General features: G+C 43.8%; 1 protein-coding gene across 1 annotated transcript in view; it reads left to right on the top strand.

Moving 5' to 3' along the window:
• Positions 1 to 889: 889 nt before the first annotated feature.
• LTN1 (listerin E3 ubiquitin protein ligase 1) overlaps positions 890 to 24553 on the top strand; it is a 48379-nt gene continuing 24715 nt past the window's right edge. The window contains 16 exon segments of the mRNA XM_028503892.2: positions 890 to 1082; positions 4468 to 4671; positions 5422 to 5520; positions 6010 to 6240; positions 8229 to 8281; positions 8977 to 9157; positions 9482 to 9655; positions 12574 to 12764; positions 13763 to 13898; positions 14884 to 15693; positions 16027 to 16068; positions 18715 to 18904; positions 19556 to 19795; positions 21139 to 21292; positions 22032 to 22176; positions 22604 to 22790. Of these exon segments, the coding sequence (XP_028359693.1) occupies positions 1041 to 1082; positions 4468 to 4671; positions 5422 to 5520; positions 6010 to 6240; positions 8229 to 8281; positions 8977 to 9157; positions 9482 to 9655; positions 12574 to 12764; positions 13763 to 13898; positions 14884 to 15693; positions 16027 to 16068; positions 18715 to 18904; positions 19556 to 19795; positions 21139 to 21292; positions 22032 to 22176; positions 22604 to 22790 (3079 nt within the window). The 5' untranslated portion in view covers positions 890 to 1040.

The following is a 24553-nucleotide window of genomic DNA, read 5'->3' as shown; positions in this document are numbered from 1 at the left end:
TGCGGAGTCGGGTGCGGACCTCTGGGCAGAAGCCAGGCGGCTAGGACCCAGTCCACCTGGGGGCGGGTGCTGCCTGCTGCCCCTGGCTCCCCGAGGTGCGCGGTGAGGCCGGTGCCATGGTTTAAAGGGCAGGAGACTGAAACCCGCTGCTGCCTGACGCGGTTGGTGTGCCCGGGGCGAAGGCCGCTGCCGGGGCGACGCGGACAGAGAGGGGCTGTCCCAGCGCCTGCCGAGGAGCCAGCCGAGCAAAGGAGCTTGCGGAGCTCAGTGTCCTGCCGTGGAGTACCGGAGGGAGTGTGGACCTGCGAGGCCATCACCAGCATCTCGCCTGTTTGTCTAGTGATGCTCGGAAGCAAAATCCCCAACCACGAGATCCGTACGTTTCAAAATTAGGACTGCCACATTACGCTTGTTTAAAAAACTGCACGTTACCGTCACAATGTGAAAAGGTGTGAACTCGGGGGAATGCTGCCTAACAGAGCACTACTTCTCACATCTTAACGAGGCCTGGATATCTGGTTTCAAATGCAGAAGCTGATGGAACAGTCGCGAGCGGGCCCGAAAGCCTGCGTTTCCCTCCAACGCCCTGACGACACTCATGATTGCGTTCTAAAGGGCCCAACCGGTCCGCGTCTCCACGTCGCGGACTGCCACGTCGCGTCGTTCTGCCGCAAGCCGGGGTCGAAACGCCTCTCCGCCAAACGTGCAGGCCTCCCCTCCGCGGAGCCGGGAACCGACGTCGCCTCCCGCGATCGCGGAAGCACGGGTTCGACGCCGCGGTCCCACGCTCGGCCGCCTATTGGACAGAGTTGACGTCAGTCAGATAGGCGTGGCTCCAATTGTGACGCGATGCCGCCTGGGAGTCTAGGCCTCCGCGGGAGCCTAGAGCTGAAGCGGGGCTGCGGGAGGCGTGGGTAGGTGGCGGAAGGGGAGGGCCGGGGGAAGTTCTTCCGTGAACCACTTCCGGCGACGGAGCCGGAAGTTGTGGTCCAGCCGTTTCTACCGGGGGCTGCGGCTGAGAGTGCGGCGAGAACGCGGCCATGGGCGGGAAGAACAAGCAGCGGACCAAGGGGAACCTGAGGGTGAGCGCGAGGTGGCCGGGCCGAGCGGGGTCGTGCGCAGCGCGGCTGCGGGGCGGCGTGGGCGCGTGTGGGGCATGACCTCCCGGAGTGCGTCCCCGCTGGCAGGTGGAGTCCGAGCAGGTGGCCGCGCTGGCAGAGCGGAGGCGCTCCGCGCCGAGCTGCCCCCGCGCGCACACTTTTCGTTAACTGACGCTTCAGTGGCGGTTTCAGCGGGAGGCTGCCTGCGGGGCTCGGGCCGGGGCCTCGGACCCGGAGCCGGCGATCTCCGGGTCGCGGGGTCGCGGCGGGGCTCCGGGTCCTGGCTGAAGGCCCGGCCCTCCCCGCCGCCTCCGTCCATTCTGCGGCCACACGGACCCCTCACGGGACCTGGACTTCTTTATTTAACGCGCGTCCTCAATGTTTTGTCTTTGGAATAGTCCCAGTAAAGGCAAAAGAATATTAGAGAACACGCAAGAACACGACAGTGACAGCCCATCTAGTCTCTACCTGGAGTCACCAGCTGTTAATATTTGATCACATTTGCTTTCCCCGTATAAGGGTTGCATTTTGTTGAGCCTTATGAGAATTGCAGAAAGGACAACGACTTCTAAATCGGGTGTATTCTAAAAATATTGCCATTCTTCTACATAACCATGAACAGTTACAACGCCGCCGAAAATTTAACTTCAGTATAATACTGTTAGCTAATAATATGTATATACAGCATTGCATTAAGATTTCCGTAGTCATCTCAGTAATGTTTTCTATAACTTTATTTTTAGGAATAGCATTAAAAAAGCATGTAGTATCCAGTCTGGGATCGTTCATGCCTTTTACTTAGGTCTTGACAGTTTCCCAGCTCCCTGCCCATGCCGCCCCCCCGCCCCGGACTTCTATGGGGAAGAGTCTAGGCCAACTGTTATGCATAATTTAAAATTGTCTGTCTGTTTCTTACGATTAGAGTCAGGTTAGCAGTTTTTGACAGGAATGTGTCATAGATGCAGCACCTCAGTGCATCACTGTGGGGACACATGTTCTTGTTTGTCCTGGTGGTGGTGGTGTTGGTTTAATCACTTGGGGAAGTCAGCGTTGCCTTTCAGAATAATAGGTGGAGTGGTACCTTGAGCCTGGCAATGTCCTATTCTCACCCACAAGCTTTCATCTAATGGTGTTAGCATTCTTTGATGATAATTGCTGGAATCAGTTATTACTGCGCTGATTAAAAAACTTATGTTTAATCCTGACAACGATTATCTTGACAAATAATGATTTAGCTACAGTTATTTCATTTTAAATATGGTGAGTTTTAGAGAAATTTACCTGAGCTCATGAACCGGGAAGTTGCAGAGCTGGGATTTGAGTGGCAGTTGTTGATTTAGCAGACGACTTCAAGTCCTGAATGCAGTGTACTCAAGGGTGATAGACAGATGCCCCTTTTCTTGATGATACAAACAGGTAAGTATGCAGATAACTGTAATGTATCAGGAATGTTGATAGAGGTATGAGCAGAAAGGAAGTGGAAGAACAGAAAAGAAGGGGGGTTGACCTGCTAGAGGCAAGTGTTGAAAACACGACTATGTTTTGAAGGATGAATAGGAGTTTGTCAGACAATGAAAAGGAAGGAGAAGTTTTTAGGTGGAGAGACAAGATTGCGCAAAGACCAAACCGTGAAAAGGGCAGGGCATATTTCAGGGACCCTTTAATTCAACTTGGTACTGGAACATGAATCGTGGCAGCTCTTTTGGAGCAAGGGAGAAAGCAGGTGGTAGAAGAACGGAGTGGAAATGGCAGAGGTGAAGTGGTGAAAGATCTGTCCTGAGTTTGGGATTTAAACTGTAGACAGAACTGTGCCACCTCAAACACCTCTGGAAGTCAGGCACAGGAGAATGAAGCAGATGTGGTACAAGAAAATTAACTGCCAGAAATAGAATCAAGTTTCTTTTTGAACTGTGGGTATAATATCTAACACACAGTAGAGTAAATAATAAGAAACAGTAACTATATTTTAAACTCAAAGTAGACATTGCATAAAAGATATAACCAGTACTCAGTATTCAGAAAATAATTTGTTACTTTTAAATTGGAAACTTGAAGTTGGTACCTTCTGATCCTACTTACCACTGTCTAGCTGTGATAATTCAGGTCAGTTCAGAATTCAGTCTTGACCCCTTTCGCTTCCAGCAATTATTTCTTTTTTATACTACTTCATTGTTCTGTTTCCTCATAAAGAAGTTTACAAATGGGATTACAGATGAAATTCTGATGTACTAAGGTCATCATATTTAGTCTTCAGAATTGTAGTTCACTAACTTCCTTTGTAGCTCTTTGAATAATGTTCACTTTAATAAAGTTTTAAAATAGAGAACTATTTTTTTTTTGCAATTAGTCTTAAATGCTTTTGTTTTAGTAAAGAAATGTAATTCAAGCCATCATTTTCATTTCTGATCATTCATTTCAGTTTGGAACGTAGTCCAGATTTTTCCTTGACATCAGTTTTCCACACACAATTTTGCTAGGCTTGAGCAAATTGAATCATACATTTGGATAAACCTTTTTGAACATTCTCATAGAGAAATAAGAAACAGGTTTAGGTAGGTGGTAATGTCATCCTGGACATTGAACTGAGGCATTTTTTTCTTAGATGACAATATCTTAATTTCTTGAGCAGTTCAAATATTTTCTTTGTCACAACTAATCCCTTAATTTTTAGTACGAGGAGTCTGCTACTTTGTGTATCAGTCAGCAGACCACTGATTATGGTTCAAAACAAAGTAATGTATCTTATCATGCGGGTTTCTATGTCCATAATGATGTAATTTGTAACCATTTTAGCTCAAAAAAGTTTGAGTATGTGTCAGTGAGTGTGTCTGTCCTCAAGGAGTTCCTAGTCTGGAAACAGCTATAGTTAGACTTGTTCCATTTGGTTACTTAATGAATATTTGCTGAATGAATGGGTGATCCATTTCAGTTCATTGTATATCATTATGCAGTGCACATGCTATTTATACAGAAGTTGGAAATAAAACATTTTATAAAACAGTACTTAGGATTACCATACATGATGCTTTCTCTGATTTTTAATATTTTATTCTATGTCTTTAAAATGCTCTTGTGACTGATTAACTCGATACCATGAGCACCTAATGGATTGTACCCAGTTTAAAACCATTTTTCTGATGTTTAGAAAACCTGAAAATACCTCTTGGGATCATTATTGATAACTTCTTGCTGATAGAAACATTTATTTTGGGGAAACATTGTAGTACATGAAATCTTAGACTAAGAAAAAAACTCAGAAGCGTGTTCTGTCATGGGGATCATCAAGGAATTATACTCTGAAGAACTCAGAGTTAAATTTGGAACTCTTCTGGGACTCTGACATTTTTTTTTCTCTACTTTCTACCAGCCTTCAAACAGTGGCCGAGCTGCAGAACTTCTTGCAAAAGAACAGGGAACTGTGCCCGGGTTTATTGGTTTTGGGACGTTCCAGAGTGACCTGGGCTATGTTCCTGCTGTTCAAGGAGCTGAAGAAATTGATAGTCTTGTAGATTCTGACTTCCGAATGGTCCTACGGAAACTTTCTAAGAAAGATGTCACAACAAAATTAAAAGCAAGTTTTATTGTTTTCATAAATTTTCTTAATAACATAGTCCTTTTATTAAAATATCATTGCCGTATTTTGTGTAAAGGAAAATGAATCACCACACATAATTAATTTCTTTTACAGTTGTACTTTTTTCTGACACACAGGCTTACGCTGAGTTTTTACTTATCTTCTAGGTTATAAATTAATGTGTTATTCTGTTCATTTTGAACACTTTGGATTTCTGGCTGTATACTTTTACTTCCATTAGAGAATGTAATTTGACCCTATAATTTTAAATGGGATTTTTTGTTTGCATGTTTATTTATTTAAAAAAATTTTAAATTTGTTTTCAGAGAGAGGGGATGGGAGAGAGGGAGAGGAACATTGATGTGCAAGAGACACATCCATGTGCGGTTGCCTCTCGTGCACGCTCAACTGGGGACCTGGTCCACAGCCCAGGCGTATGTCCTGAGAGGGAATCGAACTGGCAACCTTTCAGTTTGTAGGCTGAAAGGCCTACGTGGATTGGTGTGCTCGATCCATTGAGCCACACCAGTCAGGGCCGCATGTATTTTATTTTTAAAAAATAGCTGAAAAGTTTATACCATACTAAGCATGTAAAGGAGCTCTTTAAATTTGTTGCATGTGGCACAAACAGAAACAGTGTATTCTCCCATTACATAAAACAGACAAAGCTTCCAGAGCAGAATAAATATAGACAATAGTCAATATGATGGCTGTCGATCCTTAACAATGTTAATAATTTACTTTCAGGCTATGCAAGAATTTGGAACCATGTGTATAGAGAGAGATGCAGAAATTGTAAAAGGGGTTCTTCCATACTGGCCAAGAATTTTTTGCAAAATTTCACTTGTAAGTATTAAGACTTGACTGGCTTATTTCTGTTGTATGTATTTGATTGAAATTATGGGGACTGTCAGATATAGATGACATTGGTGGTGAGGGTTATGAAATGTTATGTTGGTATTGTTACACAGATTGGATCATTGGGTTGTGTGAAGTGTGTAGGGAGTCTGTTGTGTTTTCCAAAATTAGGTCAGAGTTACCCAGATGCTTTTCAGTCACAATAAATTTTGGCAATTTAATTTCTTTGTATATTTGCTCCAGAAGAATGAGAACCAATTGCTTAATTGCTTAAGACCTAGTCTTAGCTCTAGCTTTAATATAGTTCTCATCTCATTGGGAAAAGGAAAAAGTAATCAATTTCTTTACATAGTTATTGATTTTTTTGTCCAGCTCTGTACATAATTGAATTCTTATTGATGGATTATCATAGCATATTCCAAAATATCTGTATTTGTTTCAATAGAGTGATTTTAAACCATATTATACTTGCAATAGGACCATGACCGCCGGGTGCGAGAAGCCACACAGCAAGCTTTTGAAAAACTTATCCTCAAAGTTAAGAAACACCTGGCTCCTTATTTAAAAAGTGTGATGGGCTATTGGCTCCTGGCTCAGTGTGACACTTACCCACCTGCTGCATCGGCAGCAAAGGATGCCTTCGCAGCCGCCTTCCCCCCCAGCAAGCAGCCTGAGGCCATAGCGTTCTGTAAGGATGAGATTGCAAGTGTAAGTCCTGGCAACTGTTCTCAGCTTTTCCTCAAGTGTTCAAGGGACAGCAGGCATGTCACAGTGGCAGCTGTTCTGCCGGGCAGTGTGAGGGAGGGTGTGAGTGAAGTGTTTCCAACCGGAGGTTGTCTTTTCAAAACAGTGTTTAACACAGTTGTTCATATTGCATTCTGTTTACTTTTTAAAAATACTTACTTACTTATTTATTTATTTATTTATTTATTTTAAGGAGTGGAGGGAGAAAGAGAGGGAGAGAAACACAATGCGCGAGGGATACATTGATCGGTTGTCTCACGCCCCCAGCTAACCCAGGCAGGCGTGCACCTGGACCATCCTTTGGCGACCCTTTGATCTGCAGGCCGGTGCTCAGTCCACTGAGCCCGTGTTGTATTTTAACTACAATTAACATGTTGTATTGCATTTTTCTAAATTGTTTAAATTTTCCCTCTTTAATTTATAAATCTTAATTTATCATATTACCTAAAAAATTTAGGTATATGCTTTATAGTATGTAATCTAAAAAAAGAACACATCTAAAAATTCATTCTAAACTTATTTTCCCCCATGTTTTCCCATTAATACATGTTTACAGATTTACTCTTTTTGCTGGCTCTCTGGTATTCCTTTGTATGAATATATAGCAGTTTAGTTAACTTTTTAAAACGTACATTTGTAGTTTTACCCCATGTCTTTATTACAAAGTTTAGCGGACTTTTTTGAATAGATCACTTCGTGCTCGGTGGGAGTGAAAAGCACCGGCACTTCTAGTCACCATTCGTTGGGTCAAAGAATAAGCACAGTTCGGTTTTCACAGGTGTTGGTAAAGTGCCCCTCAGATGGCCTTACCCATTTCTCCCACGAGCCTGTGTGGAAGTTTCTTCAGCTCTCGGCCCACACTTGGACCAGGCTGGTATCAGCCATAACTTCTGTGGCTTTTGGTTTTTGTGTATCTGGTTTTCCTAATTTCTTCCCTCCTTACTGTCCTTAAGATACGGACTGGCAACACCAGATGGCCAAGCTTCTTGACATTATGTGAGGAAACGGAGTAAGGAAGGAACTGAAGATTGCAACAATGTGTGCCTGCACTCGTTCCCTCTGGGGAGCCCCTGTGCACTCACAGCTCTGTGTCTGTCCCTCCCTCCGTCCTCCTTCCAGTGAGTTGGCCTTGCCGCGGGTTCCCGTTACCCGTGCCGGCTTGGACTCCTGGGCTCCTCCCCCGACACACACACACACACACACACACACACACGAAGTCCCCTTGCCCACTTGGTTCTCGGTTTTCCCGTCCTTCCTTGCTCAGGTGTACCAAGTTGTCTTTCTAAGGAGACGGTTTGTACCTTTAACCATCTTCTCAGAGGCAGTTCTCTAACCCAGCTACAGGTTACGAGTCATTGTCTTATTTAAATATCAAGTGGTAACTGTTACGAGAGTGAAGTGTCATGAGTTTAGACACTAAGAGCTTTAGAAAATGGATTTTGAGACAACTGATTTGGCTCTTCATAGTTTCTGTTTGTGTGTTGTTGTTTTTTAAGATTGTATTTATTTATTTTAGAGAAAGGGCAAGAGAGGGAGAAAGAGAAGGAGATAAACATCAATATGTTGTTTCCTCTCACACGCCCCCTACTGGGGACCTGGCCCACAACCCAGGTCTGTGCCCTGACTGGGAATTGAACCGTTGACTTTTCGGTCTGCAGGCTGGCATTCAGTCCACTGAGCTACACCAGCCAGGGTGAGGGGGACAGTTCTTCTTGATGGAAACTGCAGGTGCTTGGAGAAGTACCCTATCCTTCTTGCCTCAGTAGCAGCCAACCTTGGGGATGGTAGGGAAAGAAACATAGGTAAAGTTCAAACCTTTTAGTGTTGCTACTTAATTTAGTTTCTTTTGTTGGGAAAGGTTAAGAAACTTCTAGGTCAGATGAGGCTTATGCTCTCTCCAATCACATTGGCAATGCAGTGAAATCTCATGGCTTCGGATTTTCCCTCTGCAGGTGCTGCAGGATCATCTGATAAAAGAAACACCCGACTCCCTCAGTGACCCGCAGTAAGTTGTATCTGCGTAACTCCTGCAGGGATTTGTTTTACTTACGGTCATAACGTGGTCATCTTAACGTAGTGTTTTTAAAGGGGTGCCACATGTAGAGATGAAAATGCCTAATACGGTGTGGTGTGTGCCATGTGCCATTGTGAGAGCTTCTCCTTGCCAGTTGTCTTTCTGTTTAAGTTGAATTGTCTGGGAGCCACTTATTTGGTTCTTTTTCAAAGAGATGCTTTTAGGTTTTTCCTACATTCACCTTTTGATGGTCATAGCTGGGGACGTTTTAAGGTCTTGTTGAAAATAGTTGAAAAACTGTCAGTAGTTCTTCTGAAAAAGTAGTGAAATGTTCCCTTCACTTTTATTATGTTCTGATCAGACTCTTACGAGTCCACAGGGAAAGCCATCTCAGGCGCATTAACACCCATGCCGAGGCTCCTCTGTGCACCCCGCCGCGAGCCGGGGGGTGCACGCTTACCTCGGCCGCGGCTCTCTGCGTGCTTTCACCTGGTATTCTGTGGGGGGGGTGCGACTGAAGTTCTGGGGGTGATCGTATTTTGAGGGGGGTTGGCACGGGAAGAATCGAATAGAGAAATAAAGCAACTTTGGTAGGCACTTAATGATAAAACATTTAAAATAGTGCCAAATATGTTGTTTTGCTTATAGTCAATCCTTATACATATTTCTCCTATTTTCACAATAAGAACTGTTCCAGAGGAAGAGAGAGAAGCTAAATTCCACCGGGTTGTGACGTGCTCCTTGTTGGCCTTGAAGAAGCTGCTCTGCCTCATCCCAGAGCACGAGCTTGGGTCTCTGGAGGAGAGGTTTCGGTCCCTGCTGTCCCAGAGCAAGTTTTGGAAGTACGGAAAGCACAGTGTGCCTCAGGTGGCTTCGTCTTTCTTTCCTAAGACACTTCTCTGACTCCTTTCTTTTCCTCCTGACTGTGTCAGTTTATATTTTTGCTTTATGTTTATTGTTCATGTTTAAAACTTTACAAATATATCTTCGTGACGGGACCTCATTGCCCCTCCTTCCGGAGTGTTACCGTATTTTCACTTTTGTATTTGTTAGGACTTCAGATTGAGAGTTGAATTGTCATGCTCCATTCCTGGCACCTTGATTGAAATTGTTGGCATGTGCAAGTCTGTTCTCATTGAATGTATTTATCTATTTTTCCCCTTTTGTTTCTGTTTTTGGTTTTCCTTTTAGATCCGCGCTGCTTATTTCGAGTTAGTTTCTGCTTTGTGCCAGCGCATTCCACACTTGATGAGGGACGAAGCATCACGAGTGAGCTCCTCTGTCCTACTCAGCATTGACGACAGCGACCCCATCGTGTGCCCAGCCCTCTGGGAGGCTGTGCTGTATACCCTGACGACTGTTGAGGTAGGTGTGGGAGGTACGCTCAGCGCGTCTGGGAATACCTGTCTTAGAGCCACGATTTTTCAGCCTTTGTCATCTCATGGCACATGTAAACTAATCACTGAAAATCTGCAGCACGTGCCCTGACTGGTGTGGCTCAGTGGATTGAGCACTGGCCTGTGAACCAAAAGGTCACCGGTTCAATTCCCAGTCAGGGCACATTGGGAGCGCATGAGAGGAAACCAGCTGTTGTTTCTCTCTCACCCTCCCTTCCCCTCTTTCTGAAAGTAAATGAATAAAGTATTTTTTAAAAATCTGTGACACACCAAAAAAATGTATTTTTTGCCAATCTGACCAAAAAGTAGATATAATTTTGCTTCATTCACAGCAGATGGCTACTGTTGTGATGGCTGTTGTCATTTTTTACACTGACTATCTAAGGGAAAAGAGGTTAGTGCTTTTGGCTAAATAGTCAAGCACTGCATGTTTTAAAAATTTTTGGCAGCACACGGGTTGAAAATCGCTATCTTAGAGCCTTTTAGGTTATACTGTCTAAAACTTAGCAGAAAAAATGCTTTCTTGGAAATAAAATACTTAATCCAAAACTTGATGTAAATCTAACCTGACTGTAAAACGGCAGAGGGCCTTATTTACTTTCCGTTTAGCTGGTTCTGCGTGTCCCGGTGCGGCCCACTGAAGCAGGCCCCCCGGACTCTCCGGCGTAGGGCCAGTGCTGCTGTCCCTTTGGAAGGCAGCTTTCGTGCGAACATTTTACGTTAGGTAACTGTTTCTGGTGACTGTGATCCCAGAAGCCTGTGGGATATGTGATTACTGTATATAATAAATGCCTTATCATTTCAGAGTTTTAGTTTCTTTTGTTTAGTATATTTTATTGATTACGCTATTACAGTTGTCCCATTACCCCCCTTCATTCCCCTCTGCCCTGCACACCCTCTCCCACCCACTTCCCCCCTTTTAGTCCATGTCCATGTGTCATAAGTTCTTTAGCTTCTGCTTTCCCGTACTGCTCTTGCCCTCCCCCTTTCTATTTTCTACCTCCACCATCTATGCTACTTACTCTCTGTACCTTTTCCCCCCTCTCCTCCTCCCACTCCCCTGTTGCTAACCCTCCATGTGTTCTCCATTTCTGGGGTTCTGTTCCTGTTCTAGTTGTTTGCTTAGTTTGTTTTTGTTTTTGTTTTAGGTGTGGTTGTTAATAATTGTGAGTTTGCTTTTATTTTACTATACATGTTTTTTATCTTCTTTTTCTTAGATAAGTCCCTTTAACATTTCAGAAAATAAGGGCTTGGTGATGATGAACTCCTTTAAGTTGACCTTATCTGGGAAGCACTTTATCTGTCCTTCCATTCTAAATGAAAGCTTTGCTGGATAGAGCAATCTTGGATGTAGATCCTTGCCTTTCATGACTTAGAATACTTCTTTCCAGACCCTTCTTGCCTGCAAGGTCTCTTTTGAGAAATCAGCTGACAGTCTGATGGGAACTCCTTTGTAGGTGACTGTCTCCTTTTCTCTTGCTGCTTCTAGGATTCTCTCCTTCATTTTTACCTTGGCTAATGTAATGATAATGTGCCCTGGTGTGTTCTCCTTGGGTCCAACTTCTTTGGGACTCTCTGAGCTTCCTGGACTTCCTGGAAGTCTATTTCCTTTGCCAGATTGGGGAAGTTCTCCTTTATTATTTGTTCAAATAACTTTTCCACTTATTGCTCTTCCTCTTCTCCTTCTGGTACCCCTATAATTCGGATTTTGGAATGTTTAAAGATGTCCTGGAGGTTCCTAAGCCTCTCCTCATTTTTTTTGAATTGTTTCTTCATTCTTTTCAGTGTGGTTATTTCTTTCTTCCTTCTGGTCCACTCCGTTGATTTGAGTCCCAGTTTTCTTCCTGTCACTATTGGTTCCCTGTGCATTTTCCTTCATTTCACTGAACGTAGCCTTAATTTTTTCATCTAGTTTGTGACCAGATTCACCCAATTCTGTGAGCATCCTGGTCACCAGTGATTTGAACTGTGCATATGATAGGCTGGCTGTCTCTCAGTCGCTTAGTTGTGTTTGCTGTGGAGCTTTGATCTGTTCTTCCTTTTGAGCCATTTTTTTTGTCTTGTCGCGCCTGTTACGTATGAGGGGCGTAGCCTTAGGTGTTCCTGAGGGCGGGAAAACCCAGTGGCTGGGTTGTGACGCTTAATGTGGTGGAGGGGTCCGAGAGGGAACAATGGCACTTGCTCTACTCTCTGTGGGACTTCAGTCCCTTCCGCTGCTTCCCCTAAGCAAACTGGGCCTTTCTGGTGCTGATTCCCGGGTGGGTGGGCTTGTGTACATTCTAGGACCCCGTGGGTCTCTCTGACACACACTCCTGTGTGGCCGGGGGTCTCTCCCTGTGCCTCAACCCCCACAGGTGTTTCCAGTCAGTGCCCGGAGGCTCTATTTCCCGGCTCTGGGGCCCTGGGTAGCGCGCAGTGCCCCGCTTCACAGTCACTGGGTCTGCCTCGCTGGGTCTGCGGGTTGCCACCTCTTGGCCGGGGTCCACCCGCTGCGCTCGAGATTCCTTCCCCGCCTGGTCCCACCGCTCTGTGCTGCGACCCCTCTCCGCCCGGCTGCCCGCCCCCACCCCTCCTGCCGGTCTGGATGAGCCTGTCTGTTTTAACTCCTCAGTTGTCCGGCTCCCGTACAGTTCGGTTTTCTGTCAGTTCTGGTGGTTACTCTGTCTCTCAATTGTTGGTGTCCCTGTCTTGGTTGTGCGAGGAGGCACAGTGTGTCTACCCACGCCTCCGTCGTAGCCGGAAGTCCCTCTCAGAGTTGTAGTTTCTAGTGGCCGTGAGAGACGTTAGTCCCGTAGGGTAGAATACTTGAGTTTTATTTTTGAGACTTGCAAGCCTTCTCAAGAGTGGGTTATGATCTTCATCGTTACACTCTTTCCCCCTGGCTAGGACTGTTGGCTTCACGTAAACGCCAGAAAAAGCGTGTTCCCCAAGCTGTCGGCCGTGATGCGTGACGGCGGCCGGGGCCTGGCCCCGGTCATACACCCCAACCTGCTGCCGTTCGTCAGCAAGCTCCCGCAGTCCGTCACCGACCCCAAGCTGGACTTCTTCAGAGACTTCCTCACCTCTCTGGTCGCGGGGTAAGGGGCGCGCCTCGTGGGTCTTTGCGGCCAGGAGATGTTTCTTGTTCTCACAGAGGGGTGGGATGACATATACCTAATTGTCTTTCTTATTTAAATTCCCCAAAATAGTTTTTTCCTGTTCATTAGACACTTTTCGGGTTTTCAGAGAATTAAAATGGAATTTTTTTCTTGGGTGCTTTGAAGGCCTCAGTGCTAGTATACAGCAGGCACTAAGGTGACTACAGTAAGGCCCTCGGGTGGCAGTAGGCCGTTTTCCAAATGAGTTATTTTTTATATGTTGATACAAATGCGTAAATGCAGAAAATGAACCTATAAAGTTTCTAAAAATTCCACAAACTTACAGAAGTTTGAAGTCACAATTAAAAATTACTTCAGTATTTGTTGAACTTAATAAATAAAAGGTATTTGATTTTATTTACTATTTAAACTTTTTTTCACAGTACTTTTTGTTTGGTTAAGTCCTGTCTTTCAGATTTGTAGCTGGATGGGTTCATGAATAGAAAGTAAACGTGTTATCTTCTGTTGACAAATTTTTTAAATAGGATTTTTTCACAGTTCTTCAAGTTCATGTTATAATTAGGAGATATTTTTATCATCTGTTCTTCGTTTTTAGTTTAAGAATTTTATTTTTTAGTCTTGGCTGGTGCAGCTCAGTGGATTGGGTGCCGACCTGTGAACCACAGGGTCGCGGTTTCCATTCCCAGGCAGGGCACAGGCCTGGGTTTCAGACCAGGTCCCCAGCAGGGGGCGTGTGAGAGGCAACCACACGTGGATGTTTATCTCCCTGTCTTTCTCCCTCCCTTCCCCTCTCTCTAAAAAAATAAATACTGAAAATCTTTAAAAAAAAATAAATGCACATTAAAAAAAAGAATTTTATTTTAAAAGGTCCTCGTCTTTTGGTATGATGCCTTTTCCATGACTTTGTTTTGGTGTTTCTGAGGTGCTCATATTCTTTTTCATGAAGGAGTAAGCCACAGTGATGTGTTATTTCTTAGGCTGTCAACAGAGAGAATCAAAACCAGCCTCTCCGAGTGCTCGGCAGTGATATCTGCGTTTTTTGATTGCTTGCGTTTTATAATGCAGCAGAACTTAGGAGAGAAGGAGATGGAGGAGATGCTCATCAGTGATCAGGTATTTATAGTGTAAAAATCACTAGTGTTTTCCACACTGACTGCAAAGGATCGAGTTCATCGTGTCTTGTTGCCATTGCCTTGTAAAGGTTCCATACGTGCTAGCGTGATTAGTGTAACACAGTAGTGACTGAGGACTAGCCTCTGGATGAACAGACCCTGATGGTTTCAGAGTTAAATGCAAAACGGAATTTAGAAGGTGTGGTTTTCGGTCTTTCGCATCACCGTATTTTGCCGTGTACGGTGTGCACCCATGTCTGTCCGCGTCGTACATGTGGGATTGTTACGCCCATCGTTATGCCCCGGTGAGTGATCATTATACTCCTGTTGTGTCGTCATTATACCCATGGGTAATGTGCACCCTTACTTTTCCCTCAGAAATTTGGGCAGAAAAGTGAGCACTACACACGGCAACATGTACTAAGTTCAGATACACATACTTGAGTATTTATTACTTCCGAAATATTCAAGCACATATACCCTTTTGTGAACAGTTGTGTTTGGTGGTGCTTAGAATCAATGATGAGGGTAGGCTCTAGAATATGGCTCCTGTGGTAGGAAATTAATTAATGAAATACAATACCAAATCCTAGTTGTTGCCTCAGATAGTTAACTTCTCTTGTCTTTGTAAATCAAGAAAAAGGATTCTGAATTCTGTGGATCCTCTTGTCTTTCATTTCGGCTTAGAAAAAAAAGCAAAAAACTTGAATAACCTCAGAAATTCTGAGAAAAGTATATCATTTGTTAATGACTAATAATCTCGGTCATTTATATCATAAAAATGAAGTCATTCAAGGGGAATATAGTAAAATCATTACATTCTTTCTATTGATAGGAAAATGATTTATCAGGTTAACTTTTCAGAGTTCTGGAGGGAAATCTTTATTTTTCATTTAAACGTGAACACTTATAATGTTATACAACTACCTTGTTTATATTTTATTTCTTCTGGAAACTGAACCATTCTATTTTACCTTCTCTTTTAGTTGATTCCTGTGATTGATGCAGTTCTCAAAGACCAAAGATTGCAGGATGGGCAGCCCTTTGACTGTTTAGCAGAAACTTTAAGTTCTTGGGAAGCCAAAGCAGATATGGAAAAAGATGATGAAACTGCTCACAGCTTGGAGAAAGTGCTCCTGAACTTCTGGGAAAGACTATCAGAGATGTGTTTTAAGAAAATGAATGAGCCAGAAGCTGATGTTAAGTCTGTTTTGGGTGTATCTAACCTATTACAGGTCCTTCAAAAGCCGAAGGGCTTGTTGAAGTCAAATAAAAAAAAAGTTGGTAAGGTCAGGTTCGCTGATGAGATGCCTGAAAGTCATTCAGCGAACGAAAAACACTTCCCCTCAGAAGGCGAGAGCAGTGAGGGCTGGGACCCGGTGGCTGAGCCTCTTCTCTCCCGTAACTGTTCAGACCTTGTGTCCCCGCTGCGGAAGAAGCCTTTGGAAGACCTAGTCTGCAGACTGGCAGGGATGAGCATTAGTTTTGTCAACAAACAAAAGTCAGAGCAACACCTGAGGTTTCTTTCCACTCTGCTCAGTTCCTTCTCTTCAACCCAAGTATTTCAGACGCTGCTTGGTGATGAAGGGCAGAGCACTGCCAAGTCCAGACCTCCTGAAATAGCCGAGCTTATACAGAAAAACCCTGCAGTGCAGTTTTTGTACCAGAAACTCCTCGGTTGGCTGAAGGAAGACCAGAGGCAGGACGCTGGTTTCCTGGTGGACATTCTGTACAGTGCCCTCCGTTGCTGTGAGGATGACAAGGAGAGAAAAGATGTCTTAGACGACCTGACCGAGGTATTCCTGCTGCGTCTCTTTGACCTGGAATGGCTCACACTGGCACCACGGTCACAGACGTGGAGGGGTCTCCTCGGGGGGACATGTGGATTGTCTCTTGATGGTGAATTTAAGATAAGCAGTATAGTGATCGTGAGTTGGGAAGTGTGTGAGACTTCCAGGTCGGTGTTCAGTAAATACGTATGTGGTCGTGACACCAGCTTGGTAGCGAAAGGGGGCGTTGGACCAGCCGAAACAGTTCTGTTTCTGTAGTGGTTACCTGGTTGCTTCATTTACTCGTAAATGTTTACTACTCCTTGCAGTGATTACCTGTGACTCCTTTTTCTCCTCCAGGTGGATCTGAAGTGGAATTCAGTCCTTCAGGTCATCGAAAAGGTATCTCAGGGATTTTTTTCTTCTCTTTCTTTTTGTGTTTATGGGTGTGGAAAAATTAAAACCACAGTCATAGTTCTACACGGGGATACAGTCAGATAGCTGTGTCAGAGGACTTCCTCATCGCTGTCAGTTCCCATAATTTGAGAAGACGTGTGGTGCTTGCCTTGTGCAGTATTTCTCAGGTTAGGGATATCAGGGAAGAATGAAGAGGCTCTGGAAATCCAGTGTTTCTTCCCCAGCAGGCAACAAAGGGAAAGTTAAACATTCTCATTTTTATTATTTTTTTTCAAATCATAAGAGAAAGTTTATTTAGAAAGCTGCAGAGGTAGAAGTGAGCCAGCTGGGCCGTGTAGGCTCAGGAAACAAATTACAGAGACAGAAGAAAGGCCCTTGCAGCTCCAGAGAGAGAAAGGCAGAGAGGGTGTGCTGGGGGGAGGGGGTGGGGGGGCGGAGCAGGACCGGTGTAGGCATGCTCCCCAGGGGGAGAACACAGACATTTTATTTTATTTTTTTTTAATGAAGGCTGCAGGTTTCTATTCTTATCCTGGTCACTCTTTCTTCCCTAGAAATGGGTTCAGTGGTTCTAGTTTTGTTGGGAACATGTCAGGAGATGATTGGCCCAGCTCTGGAATATTATACAGGCAGATTAAAGCCTTCCAGTGTTTGATGGCAACGTGACTGGATAAGAAAGTTAATGATGAGAATAATGAAAAGAAATCAAGGGACATAAAAAATGGGAAGGTTAAAAAAGTAGCCTAATTATTTCCTAATGAAGATGTAAATAATATAACAACACATTTCCAACCATCAAAATGTTATGACTACTTAAAATTGTATCTTAGCTTTTTTGTATTATTTTTAAGTTTTACACAGATAACTCTTTAACTTACAATTTTTTTTCTTTTAAAATTTTGGCATAAAACACAGCCCGATATTTCCCATCCTGACGCTCCTGCATGCACAGTCCAGTGGTGGCCCTGTGCTCACAGCACTCACTGGCAGCCAGTGTCCAGAGCGTTTTCACCCTGCAGAGCTGAGGCTGTGCCGGCCGAACAGCGACTCCCAGTTTCCTCCAGTGGTCATTTTCTTACAAAACAAACACACAATGTTACTGTTTTTCAATGAGAAATATAACGTATCGGCACATCTTTTGCAGTAGCTTATCCAGTACCTTCCCTCCCTATAGGCAACAGCCAAGCTGCTTAATGCATTTAGAGTCAGAGCTGAGGGAGTTAAAGGTTTGATAAGAAAATGCTCCCTCCATTTCCAGCTTAGAGATGTCTCTGCCAAGTGGTTTGGATACATGTGTTTGGGAGACTCCCCCACCAGGGCAGCGTCTGCAGCCCACTTGCCCGTGAGCAGCTAGCTTCCCGTCCTTAAAGCTGATCAGGTTCTGTCAGGACAGCACGTGGAGAAGTTGAACTTCGTGTCTTGCCAACCTGAGACCCATTTTATTCAGAGGATTGTTTTCTGGATTTTGTAGGAATATTATACAGGCAGATTAAAGTAGACTGTTTTTTTGTTTGGGTTTTTTTTGATAAATTGTATTAGGCAAGCCAATTTTATAGCCATCTAAAGTCTAGTTTTTCTCGTGTTCATACAACTTCGTACTTTATGAACAGATCCCTAAAGTTACCTTCTTTAAAAACAAACCTGGATTTTGAATGCAGAAAAGAACCTTAGAGATTTTTTTAGGTTAATCTTCATTTTTCAAATTAGGAAATAGGCCCAGGTTGATTATGAGATTTGTCCAAGGTCGCGAAGTCAGAATACTGGTAAAGCTTGGGCTAAAATAAAAGCTGTGGTTACTTACAATTTTTTATGTAAAAGGATAAAGTTTTTCAGGCATTACCCAATCCACACTTGGATTGTTTTTTTCTTTTTCCTAGATTGCTTTGAAATGAACCAAATTGCAAATTCCTTTCTTCTCAAGCCTTAAAACAAAAGAAGCTCTGGGGACGTGGATCAGCATGCTTTGGGGGGTGGATTTACAGTTTTTTTCTTGTTTCTCCACTCCATGAAAATAAACTAGCTGCTGTCACATATCTGGCCCTAGTAACTATTTTAAGGAATTAGTGGAGGTAATAAGATGTACCGTTATACATATTAAAGCAATTTACCATTATATATTAATTGTGCTTTAATTTTAGCAAAATTAATGAAAAATTGAATATCTATAGAGCATTTTTTAAAACTCTGTCCTCAAAGCTCAGCCATTCATTATCGAACAAATCCGCAGAGTTGGTAGCAGGTGTCCAAGAAGTTTTGGACTGTCTCTGCTCTCAAGGAACTTAGAGTCTCATTGGACACAAGACACACACACAGATGAAACATTTAAATAACAATGCAGTCCAGTAAGTGTTTTAGAAATTCAGAGAAAATCAGTGATGAGCATGGGCTGGAGAGGTGGGGAGACCTCGTAAAGCAGGTGGGGTTTGTACTGATTCTCGAAAAATGGATAGGACTTGGGGAGAGTAGATGAGCAAAGCATGGGGTGTGGTGAGATAGGCTTTGTGGGGACCTCGGAGTTGCCTGCCTCCGCACAAAGAGGAAGGGTGGGGAAGGGAGGGGCACAGGAGGTAAGACTCCAGGCTGATAGACTTTGTGGTCTTGCTTCTAACCCTTGCTTTACCTGTACGGTTTTAGGCATGTTCTAGTTCAGAGAAACATGCTTTAGTCATTTCTTGGCTGAAAGGAGACATCCTCGGAGAGAAATTGGTAACCTTGGCAGATCGTCTCTGCAATAAAGGCTTGGAATCCACAGTAACTTCTGAACCTTACCTCTCAGAAAGATGGGCTCTGTTAAGCTTGGTATTATCCCAACATGTTAAAAGTGGTAAGCAAAAATATGATTTCTTTTCAGTGGGGAAGTAATTCTGTCACTTTTGGAGGGATTTCATGCTGCTGAGAATATGACATAATTTACTAAAATATCTTAATTTTGTAAGTACCCTAAATATATATTATCTTTGTGGCATGACTTGGATGACATTTAACATTTTGTATTTTATTCTAAAGGGTTTTGAATTTAGCAAAGCTCTTCGCCCTAATTTTGTAGAGCGTAGCTTTTTAAATTTAATTTAAAACTGCTTTTTTTATGTGAGGCTTTTTTGTGTGTGAGAACATACTGATTTGTTCGTATGGTTTTCTTTTGTCTAATATACAAGCACCTTTTTAAACAAATATATTTTATTTTCAGACAGAGGGTAAGGGAAGGAGAAAGAGAGGGAAGGAAACATCAAAGTGTGGTTGCCTCCCATGCACCCCCTACTGGGGATCTGTCCTGCAACCCAGGCATGTGCCCTGACTGGGAATCGAACCGGTGACCCCCAAGTTCACAGGCCAACACTCATTCCACTGAGCTACACCAGTCAGGGCAGCACCCTTTTTTTAAAAAAAATAAGCACAAAGGCTCAAGTTGTAAAAGATTCAAAATTATACTGTTAATATTTTTTTTGTGTTTTGTCTGTGTTTTCTTTTTTTCTAGATTACTTGATAGGAGAAGTGTATGTTGAAAGAATTATTGTTAACCTTCATGAAACTTTATCCAAAGCAAAGAAATTGTCAGAAGCTGAAAATAATGACTCTTCAGTGTCTTTTGTCTGTGATGTGGCCTATGACTATTTTAGCTCAGCAAAAGGATGCTTGCTCATGCCATCATCTGAAGATTTGTTATTAACTCTCTTTCAGCTGTGTGCTCAGAGCAGAGGAAAAACACATTTGCCAGGTAGTAGCTTACCGTTCAAATGTCTTGCTGGGAATCTCTGGCTCTGACCTTCACAGTGTCAATGCCAAGGCTTTATCAGTTGCATCATATAATGTGTTTGAAAGTTGAAACCATTTGAGTAAAGGACTCAAATCTTGAACACTTTCTGCCTTAAAAACCAAGTTAAAGATGTATGTAGACATTATATCTTAAGTTCTTACTTGATATCAAGGAAATAGTTTTGAAACGTGCCATAGCTTATCTCTTTCCTTCTCTTAAATAGTTAAAAACATTCAGTCTTGGTGTATATCAAAATGAAATTGAGATGCCTTTTTAAGGACTGTATGCTTGATTTGTATGTTAATTTAGATATATTTATGAAAGAAATATTTTTAAAATACTCTTTATTTTAGAGGTAGCCCTCCTCTCCAACCCTTTCTTTAATAATAACGCCTCTATTTAGAAAAGGCATATATACTCTTGGGTTGGCCAAAATTGCTAAAATAAAAGACACATTTCTCATTTTCACCAATAACTTCATTGGTTTGGGTATTTTGAATGTGTCAGCTGTCTCCTGTGGGGTAGAACGTTAATTCTTAATTAATGTCTTAATTTGACCGCTGTCAACTTCAGTTGGTCTGCCCGACCCGTGGAGCATCCGTACAGCAAGATGCTCCTAGCACCAAACGTTGCAGATCACTTTTGACATGTTCAATCAGTCACAGCACCCTCTCCATACACTGTACTAATTATTTTTTGCATTTCAGTTGCATTTTTTAAAGATTTTATTTATTTATTTTTAGAGGGGAAGGGGAGGAGAAAGAGGGAAAGAAACACCAATGTGTGGTTGCCTCTCGCATGGGGCTTGGCCCACAGCCCAGGCATGTGTCCTGACAGGGAATCGAACCGGCGACCCTTTGGTTCACAGCCCACGCTGAATCCACTGAGCTACATCAGACAGGGCTCAGTTGCATTTTTACCTTTCTTGAAATAATAAAGCGTAATATGCCAAAAATGTTGCATCTCTTGTTCCATGTTAAATATTAAAATAGCTGTACAAATATTCACCAATTTTGATGTTTCTTTTAAATGCACATTGATATGGCAACTGTCACAATACAGTCTAACAAATTGTTTGGAATGAAGTTACAGACAAGTAAGCACTACTAGAGCCATCTTAAGGAAGAAAACAAATGAACCTTTTGGCTGACCCAATATTTTTCACGTCTCCAAAAGGACGGCTTTAATTTTACTATTGGATTTTTGTTTTCTTTTTGAATGTTACCTTAATAATGTGAGAGCGGCAATGAATTCTTTTAGATACTTTGTAATGATTGTAATTACTGTTGACATCTCGATTTTAGACATCCTCATCTGCAAACTGAAAAACACTTGGCTCTCGGGCATGAGTGTGCTGGTGCGTCAGACGGGCTGCGCAGGCCTGCAGAGTGCCTTCCTGCGCTCGTCTGCTCTGTGGCTGAAGGGCCAGGTCCAGTCCTCACCTCTGGACATCCCAAGGTAACCGTTTTGTGCTCTGCCGCACGGTATTAATACGTGATCACGTTCCTTAAATAAGACTCCATAATTAGTGTGAGTGCCTATGGAAAAGGGCTTGTTACGTGAGAACTCAGTGGGATTCCTATGAAGACTTTTCCAGAAGTATTTGTTTTAAACTCACTGAGCTGAGGACAACTGTCACAGCAGACCTGCTGCCCTCCTGCCTCACGCACGGTCAGCAAGGGGCCGCTGCTGCTCTTCTGCATCTCGCCTGGTGTGGCTTGCAGCCCCCGCCTCTCCTGGCCGGCGCACACAGCGACTGCTCTGTGTCGCTCCTCTTTTGGGGTCTGACAGCCCCTGTCTCCAGGTGTGTGAGTTGCAGATGCGTTTTGCGTCTCACACCCAGTCCACACATGAAAGGAGAATGAAGCAGATGTACCCAGAGGCTTGGGAGGTGAATCTCATCTGTTTCTGATCACCGTGCTCATTTTGTGGAACATGGGAGCTGTATTTAAGAAATATCTGATCAGAAATAGGTCAGATCCCCTTGGCGCTGAGATGGAAGTAGCACCTTCTTTTCAAATTATAAATGTGGGATTCGAGCCCCGTGTGACGGTGTGTGTTGGTGAGGGGGAAGATGAGGCATGGCAAAGCCACTCAGAGTTACTTTTGTCTTTTTGTTCAGGTAAGCTGTTACCTGCCACAGGGCATTCAGTGTGTACCTAGGTGTCATAACAGTACGTTCTTTGTGTTGTTTTAGTCTTCAGGGCCTCTTATCTACTGTGGATGATTTGCTCAATAAGCTTCTGGAGAGTGAAGACACCTCCCTCCTGGGAGTTTATATTGCAGGTGTCATGCCAGACGGCAGAGAGTGGGAAACGATGAGACAGTCCCTCCCTATGCAGGTACGTTTGAGGTGGGAGAATGTGCATCTCATTCTGATGTTTGGGTTCCATGGAAGCTTAAATATTTCTGTTTATTTTTGGTGAAGAAAAATAAGACAAGTAAGTATCTTACTTCGCCCTGATGCCTCTGAGTGCTCCTCTGTGTGTTTGCTGTTTGCATGGCCCCGGCCAGTACTGGGCCGCAGCAGGTGAGGTCCACGGGCACCTGTAGGGAGTGTGCACGTGAAGGTTTCTCATGCGGAAACCTGAAGCTCGCTTCAGGCTTCTGTGGCTGTGCCAATAAACCAGTAATAAACTCATTCTTACAATGACTTCAAAAACAATTAGAAGAGGCTCCAGTAACTGTGTTTTTGCACCCTGTCTTAGTTGTGCAGTTGGTGGCAGACAGACAGTCTGACGGTGGTGTGCCCGCTTTGTCGTTCTGCAGTGGCTGCACAGACCTCTGTTTGAAGGAAGACTGAGTTTGAATTATGAGTGTTTCACAACAGATTTTAGAGAACAAGATACAAAGACACTCCCTAGCCATTTGTGTACTTCAGCATTACTGAGCAAAATGATAATAGTTGCACTGAAAAAGGAAATAGTCCTAGAAAATAATGAGCTCGAGAAAATAAGTAAGTATATAAGCATTTAATGTAATATATATATGAATTTTGAAAGAATTTTGAAATACTTTTGATTATACTGTTACAGAACAGACGGGGGGGTGAGTGATATATTATTGCCAAAAAGACCCCCTTTTTTTTCCTCCGGGGGTTCCCTTCCCCATACTAGGTTCACTTTGCCCACCGCCAGAGGAAAGACGTCTCTCAGTGCCAGAGATTGATGAAAAGGAAGAGAATTATTTATCTAAAAGTTATGCAGACTTAGAATAATGACTTAATGTCTTCATTAAAATACTAAAGTTCTCTAGAATACCCACAAACACACACAGTCCTTCTCTCCTTTGCCCAGGCAGGGGCACCATATCTCAAGAAAAGAAGTAGAAGTCTGTGGTTCAGGCTCCCGGCACCATCAGCTGTGTTGCCACCATGATCTCCAGTTACTCCAAAGCCATGCGGCACCTTCTCATGGCCCACCAGCAAGAGTCCTTTTACCCCTTTTCTTCCAGGCAAAGTCTCTCCTGCTGCCTAAGCCACGTGGCAAAAGGGAGCACCCCAGAGCTGCGAGGTCCTAACTCTCGCCCAGGCTGCATGGTCCTGACCTGTATGGCTGCCGTGCCTGGGTTTAAATCCCGGCACCAGCCTTCCTCTGCAGCCCCATTTCTGACTCCTCCCACGATCACTTATATCTGCCAGCACTCCCATATTCTCCCAGCGTTACTGGGCTGCCATAGTGAGTCCAGGCAGGTGTGGCCCTGTGGTGTGGAGCCAGTCATCTCCAAGCTCTCAATGCAGGCCCTGTAACCAGGGGGAGTTGCTTCCCAGTTACATCCTGGGTTGAAGTCACTCCCATCCCCCTGGCTCAAAGCCTGGCCACAGCTATTTAACATATCTATGAAACCAGTTAAAGGCTGTAGATATATTAGACGATCATGCCAGAGGTTAGCTGCAAAGATGTTGCTATGCAAAACAGCTCTCAAGGATCCTGCTCCATGCGTCCCATCCCCCAGCTCAGGCTTGTGGGGGGTGAGGACATCACATATATTTTTTTCTCTGATATTTCCTGAACACCCTGAGTTTCAGACCTGAGTTCAAATTCCCATTTGGGCGCCCTCCCCCTAGCCCTGGCTGCACCCTGTTACAATACTGCAGTTTAAAGAATCAAGAAGTTGCAGCTCCTATTTATCATTTTAGTGATGAGAAACTTCAGGTTACTTAAATGATGAATGTTAAATTGTAAATCAGATGGAAACATACTGAAATCTTGCTACAGCCTTGTTGGGTATCCAGTAGATTGTGGTGTGAGATCCCTTTGTCAAACTGGATCACATCAGTGTGAGCAGATCCTGTGTCACATAACTGAGGAAGGAGTCTGGGTTTCATCAAGGAGTCTGAATTTTTAGTTAGTGTTTGAACCACCACCTTGGTCTTCTGGGCGAGCGGGGGTTGGAATGGTGTGGAGCTGCAGGTGGCAGTGCGGGCGGTGCAGATGGTGTTGGAAGGGGAGGGTGTGCACAGCTCCCGTGTCGGTCTGGTGTGTGAGCCCTCAGTGCTGACAGTCCCCAGTGTGGGAGGCAGTGCCGACAAGGATGTGGGGCCCTGTGGTCAGCCAGCTCCACATGCTTCTTCCGGGCAGGGCAAGGCGCCCCCCGACTGTGCTGCTGGCAGAGTGAGTCTGTCCAAAAGCCAGAGTGGAAAGTAGAGTCTCATTTCTCCAGTGTCTTACATGTATCACTAATTCCAAACGGACCACGTTGTGTATTTAATCTTCTCGT

The sequence above is a fragment of the Phyllostomus discolor genome, chromosome 2, assembly GCF_004126475.2.
Source record: "Phyllostomus discolor isolate MPI-MPIP mPhyDis1 chromosome 2, mPhyDis1.pri.v3, whole genome shotgun sequence".
In the NCBI taxonomy this organism is placed as follows: domain Eukaryota; kingdom Metazoa; phylum Chordata; class Mammalia; order Chiroptera; family Phyllostomidae; genus Phyllostomus; species Phyllostomus discolor.
This window is presented reverse-complemented; position numbering and strand designations above follow the sequence as displayed.